At 40.4% G+C, this 6,453-nt stretch overlaps 1 protein-coding gene across 1 annotated transcript in view; it reads left to right on the top strand.

Moving 5' to 3' along the window:
- Positions 1–6,453, top strand: part of CDH23 (cadherin related 23) — a 575,832-nt gene that overhangs the window by 550,000 nt on the left and 19,379 nt on the right. Inside the window, exons 47-48 of the mRNA XM_031956552.1 lie at positions 1,284–1,400; positions 5,921–6,145. Of these exons, the coding sequence (XP_031812412.1) occupies positions 1,284–1,400; positions 5,921–6,145 (342 nt within the window). The remainder of the gene's footprint in view (positions 1–1,283; positions 1,401–5,920; positions 6,146–6,453) is intronic.

Raw genomic sequence — 6,453 nt, 5'->3', positions numbered from 1 at the left:
CCCTCTGTTTTTCCCCCTCCCTTTCCTTTTACCATTCAGCTTTCTCTTCTACTCTGCCTCCCTGTTCTGGGGTCTCTCTTCCTATGTCCCCCACCTTTGGTTACTTCTCCTATGCTTTGAACTAACTGGTTTTAATCCTTTTCTCTCTTTCTCATGGCTGGCAGGCCCACAGGTTTGAGCTTTCTATTTCTCTATCACTTCCCATCTCATCTCTTGTCTGCTTCATACCATTGTCTCTCTTCATATCCACTGCACCATTCCTCACCTTCCCCATCCTGTGGGGCTGCCCACTGGGCCGTCATCAGTCAAGGTGGTAGATTGGCCTTTGCAGACTGAATCCAGCCATCCCCTCCCTTTTCCCTACTCCCCAGACTTGGGAAGGGGGAATTAGAGGAGGAGAAAGAGGCAGAGGAGGCCGCTGCTGGGGTAAGTGACTGCCCGCATTGGTCTGGGGGGCTTATGAGGAGTGAGGACCTGACCGTTAGTCCTCAGGAATCCCACACAGCAGCTGGGGAAACAATGGGGAAGGCGAATGGGGAAGTTTCACACGGCTTTGGGGTTGGAATTAGAGGCCATCATTTCACAATTTGGGAAAGAATGGCCCTTTCAGCTCCTCCCCATGGGGATGGGGAATCCCATGCCCCTACTGTGAATGACAAACATTCATATTTGAGGTTTGAAAAATCCCTCTGTGACTGGATGGTGTCTCTGGGAGACAGAAATGGAAAGGAAAAAAAAAAAGATCTGAGGCATATATAAATATAAATGTGTATGTACATATTCTATAATACACGCATATGCACATATACCAAGACAAAGGGAAACACTGACTCACTCTATTGTCACAAACACCTACCAGGTTAACCCACATCCTGGGACTTCTTTTTCCATTTTGAGTTGCCCTCAATATCCATATTTATCTATAGATATAGATATAGGAATAATATGATTCTACCTGGTTATTAATATTGGGAGGGGAGGAGGTCCTGACCCAGGGGTTTTGTCCAAGGCTTCACTAGCCAATAGTAAGAGGTCTGCATGTTGAACTGAACCCTGAATGGTGCAGGTAGGGGACTCCAAGCCAGACAACACCAAAGAAGTGTGTAGGATAAGAAATCATTTCTTAGCATCTATTTCATCTCTCCCTCCTTTGTTTTCTGGGAAATAAAAGTAGAAGGGGAAACTAGGAGGAAGAATAGGGAAAATAAGGGAGTTTGTTTTAAGGCAGGGACTTCCGGGAAACTTCCAATGAGACTAATGATAGGGCTGGTCTGAATTGGCAGGTTCCGTGATGGTGAAATCGCCCTTGAATCGAGAACTGGTTGCCACCTATGAAGTCACAATTTCTGTGATAGATAATGCCAGTGACCTGCCTGAGAATGCCGTGAGTGTGCCCAATGGTAAGAGAGGCCCCTACCTGCTTGGCCCAATAGCTTAAATGTCTGCAAAAACTTTAGGCCACATTTGGCCATTATCTATATGTTCTAAGAGCCTAACTATTAATCATAGGAGTTCTTAACCTGGGGTGTGTGAACTTTTAAAAAATGATAACTATATTTTAATATGTAAAACATTATTCTGAGAATACCAGACACTGCCAAAGTGATCCAGAACATAACAAAAGGTTAAGAAACTTTAATCCAATTAATGTGACATCATCAATCTAGGTGTTCTTTACAATAATGCAGACCATAATCCATCCATGTCTGCCCATCTCTAAAGGCCCTCATCCATGGCTTTCCATGAATTATACTAGAGGAATTTCTTGTGTTCTCTTTACATTAAATATATTTAATTTTTCATTGCATAAGATTATTTTATTATTTATCTACTATTATCTATTACATTATTTTACATTACATCAAAAAATTAGTCAAGCCAAATCAGCTAGTATTTATTAAATATTTGCTATGTGACAGATACTGTTTTAAGTGCCATGGGTACAAATACAAGCAAAAAAAAAAAGGCAGTCCCTCCTTCAGGGACTTTACATTCTATTCAGAGAAGATAACTCAGAAAAGAAAAGCTAAAAGAGGAGTATGATATTGTGTCAAAATCTGGAGAAATGGAAGTTCCAGGAGGTGCTCACCAATGGATGAAAGGACAGAGAAAAAAGGGAAATTGATGCATGGTTATCAAAGTTTGGAGAATTTACTATATAACAATGGACACAAGAAAGGTTAAAATAATAATAATAATATATGACTGGGAAAGAAGGCAGACTTGTAAGTAACAACAGATAAAAATCATGTTGGATAATCACAAACTATATAAAAAGATCTAGACCAAAGATCTCCAGAACCATGGATAGCTCTTGTGGATTTATGGAAAGATATAGATAAAAATCCATGAAAAGGAAAATGTGAATGGATTACAATTGAATCTGGGGGATGGTAAGTGAGTTCCCAGATCCATGGAGGTATAAAAGTTATTATGAATAGCATATCTTTCTGTTGCATTTAAGAGTTGAGAGCTTCTCCCTCCCAACCTCAGTAATTCTGTGAAGTAGGTATTATATTCTTATCTACCTTTTACATTTGAGAAAACTGAGATTCTGAGAATTTAAATAATTTGCTCGAGGTCATAGCTAGTAAGTGTGTAATCCAAGCCTGGGTCTTGAAGTCCTTTGCTTTTCTTACTGCTAGGATTATTCAAATCTAAAAGAGAAGACAAGGAGCAGTGATTGATGCAGGATAAATATGTATAATCAGAAAGAATAGGTTTAAGCTATTGAGACAGATAGGTGGTATAGTATACAGAGTGCCAGTCTTAGAATCAGGAAAAGTTGGGTTCAAATCCACCCTCAGATACTTATTAGCAAGTCACTTGACCGTGTTGCCTCAGTTTCCTCTTCTGTAAAATGAGAAGGAAATGACAAACTCCCTCCAGTATCTTTTCCAGCACCCCAAATGGAGTCACAAAAAATTAGGTACAACTAAAACAACTGGACCACAACAACAACAACTAGGGAAGAACTTTAGAAAGAAAAATCCAGGAAACATATAAAGAAATGAATCAGATTCCTCTTTTGATGAAGGAGTTGCAGGATCCTTCTCTTCCTTCAGTGTCTCACATTTGGATTCAGTCTAAATATCAGATTAGGTAGCATCTTCTGGGATTTTCCCCATGCCTCTTCCTGCCACCTTGCATTGGTGGAGCCTTGTGTTCTTGAGTCAGGAAAACAAAGTCAGATTAGACAGAGTGCTAGTTGTTACTGAAATGGGATATTCAAGGGGAGGATACAGTGTCCTTCCCTTAGATATCCGTTGTCTCTGGGATGTTTTAAAGTCATCCTGTTTGGGGTCAGGAATAAGAGAACTTCTCTAAGTCCCATATATCTGGAGAATATTTTATTCTCCAATCACAATCATTGGAAAGGAAGGTCAAGGTCATACAATCCAAGCCCCTGCCCAGTGTAGAAATCCCTTCACTGAACTGAGAATTAGGAGACCTAAGATTACACATCCTCCCTAGAAGTCTCCCTAGCCCTAAATCAGCAGAGGTCTATTAGCTAGAAAACCAGGAAATCAGAAGCCCTGAGCTTCATGATATTGAAAGGAGATGTTATAATGTAATATCATTGTTCTATAAGAAATAATGAGCACTCTGATTTCAGAAAAGCTTGGAAAGACTTACATGGACTGATGCTGAGCTTTTTTGTTTGCTCGCTTTTTTCTTTTTCATGATTTTCCTCTTTTGCTCTAATTTTTCTTACACGATATGAATATGTTTAAAAGGGCTGTACGTGTATAATCTATATCAGACTTGGAACACAAAATCTTTCAAAAATTTATGTTGAAAACTATCTTTAACATATATTTGAAAAAATAAAATACTATTGAGGGAATAAAAAAAAAAAAAAAGAGCCATTAATATCTTCCCTAGTGGTTTGGACTGAAAGTCTCTGATTAAGCTCATTTCTGCTTTTAACACCTTGTAGTGATCAGAGGAAGACTGGGTTATCATGTCCCACAAGGACAGTTGTTGGCGTTGATAGTGACTTCAGAAAGTGCCCTTCTCATTCACAAAAAAGTCTACTCACTCTGAATCAGGATGAGTATTTGAAATTCTGACTACATCTCTCTAAATAGAGTCGTGCTGGTAATTGATGACCTCTCACTAATCTTAGAACTGGTTAGAGCCACAGCTCAATCCAATTGGCCACTCCCACACTTAAAACTTATCGAGTGTGATCTGATTCTACTATAAATTGTTGCCTATTTCTTTAGAAGGAGCATGTCAATAAGCTATTTTTGATGTGCTGTCTCAAAGGAAGGGGGATTTAGAATGCACTGGATACGTGGGAGTAGAATCATCTTGGAGTGGGAAGGAGGTGGAGATTAAAGTTCAGTAATTTGCTGGTGATTTGGGAGGGCTTACTTCCATGCAAAATTGCTTTTCTTCATCAGCGATTCCCTAAGCTGGTCTCAAAGACCAGGACCAAGCTCACCAGCCATGGGAAGTTTTGTCTCTCCAGATAAAATGAGTCAGGATGAGCATAGACCCAAAACCCACCATGATCAATCTCAAACCATGAAAATTTATCAGAAAAGACATCGATTCACCATAGGAACTTAGGTCCTAATGTGTAAAGGACAGAAGTCATCATTAAAATTTATAAAATACTGTCAGGTTTCCAAAATCCTCACAGCAATTCTGTGAAATATCTATTATTATCCCCATTTTTCAGATGAGTAAACTAAGGTTTGATGGTTAAGTAACATATCTGACAAGTCTATAAGCATCTGAGGCAGGGTTTGAACCCAGGACTTCCTTTTTACATTAAAGCACATTAGAAATAGCAGTGGATTTGGAGGCAGATCTGAGTAAGCCCCTAACACTTACTGTATTAATCCAAACATAAGCTATCCTGAAATGTGCATTATTTCCAGGGGCATACCCAAGCCAGCTCAGACACAAACTCTCAAAAACTAAAGGTAGGGACACAGTATACTTCCCTAGGAGGTAGGAATTTTTAAACAAATTAAAATTATTTAATTTCTTATTTACACCTCAGAAATTGGCAAATACCACAAATCTGGACTTCTTTGTTTTATTTTTTTGTGGATTGACTTTTGAAAGGGATGGAGAAAATATTAACAGTTCAAATTAAACCAAAATAGGGGGCTTTTGTACATTTTTTAGACAATTATTATTAATCATTTACCAGCATGCCCCTAGAATAATTTCCTTTTGAAAGGGAAAATATCTTTATTACACATATACACATAAATGTTTCATACATGGATGTATATATATATATATATATATACATATACACGCCAAAACAATAACATTGTAAGGACTACACTTAGGTTTTCTATGGGGGGGCAGTCGATATTTGGGCTATTATGGCCCATATTATCTTATCTTGGGCAAGTCCTTGTGCCTCAGTTTCCTCATATTTAAATTTTTTTAAAAACCTGCCTGCATTACATACCTCACAAGATGGGTGTGAAGAAAACACTTTGTAAGCCATAAAGAATAGGAAACCTTTTGTTGTAGAGCATTTGGAACAGGGTAGATAAATTGGAGGAAAGTTGGGGCAGCTGAGAATTGAGATTGGGGACTGTTCTCAAGAACGTGTCTGGATTTGCTTGGGTAAGAGAGAGGTTTTCTTAGCAATCATTTCCCTATGTGGAATTCCTGCAGACTCCTAGAGAGATGGCCAGCCAGGCTAACTCTGGAGCCCCCTCAGCTTTTACCTTTTAACTTCCCTGTGCCCCAGGAGATCTTTTGTTCCAGCCCACTGGTCCCTATGCATCCTAAATAACCATCTCTAACCCAGACCTTCCTCCCTCCCAAGATGAGCAGCACCTTGAGAATGGAAGCAAGAAGACATCCTCCCTCAGGTGAAATTGCTTCTTCCTCCCCCTCCTGCACCCCAATCACTGTCTCTCATCTGTCTTCCCCCTCCCAGCCAAGCTGACAGTCAATATTCTGGATGTCAATGACAACACGCCCCAATTCCGGCCATTTGGGATCACCTACTACACAGAGAGGGTCCTGGAGGGGGCAACACCGGGCACTACGCTTATTGCCGTGTCCGCCTATGACCCAGACAAGGGGGTCAATGGGCAGATCACTTATACCCTGCTCAACTTGGTGCCCCCAGGGTACGTCCAATTGGAAGACTCCTCAGCAGGTAGGCTGGACACCCAGACTATACCACAGTGTTCTTGGAGGGAGAATAGATGAGCCTCTTTTCTAATCCGAGGGAAATTGGGATTGGTGGTCTATTGCCATTTCTCCGGGCTGACACCCCACTTTCCTTCCCTCTTCTTCTGTGTTTGGGCCAGGCTTCAGGGTGACAACATTCCCATTCATTTTTAGTGTCCACACCATGCCAGTGATGAGGGGAAGGGACGTGTCCAGCCCTGGGTTGGTACACGAAGAAAAGTAATTCACCCACCTCCCCATTTATACTAGCAGTCAGTCAGGGGCAAGAGGGCC

Source organism: Sarcophilus harrisii, chromosome 2, assembly GCF_902635505.1.
Source record: "Sarcophilus harrisii chromosome 2, mSarHar1.11, whole genome shotgun sequence".
In the NCBI taxonomy this organism is placed as follows: domain Eukaryota; kingdom Metazoa; phylum Chordata; class Mammalia; order Dasyuromorphia; family Dasyuridae; genus Sarcophilus; species Sarcophilus harrisii.
The sequence above is the reverse complement of the archived record's forward strand: the minus strand, read 5'-3'. Positions and strand labels throughout refer to the sequence as shown.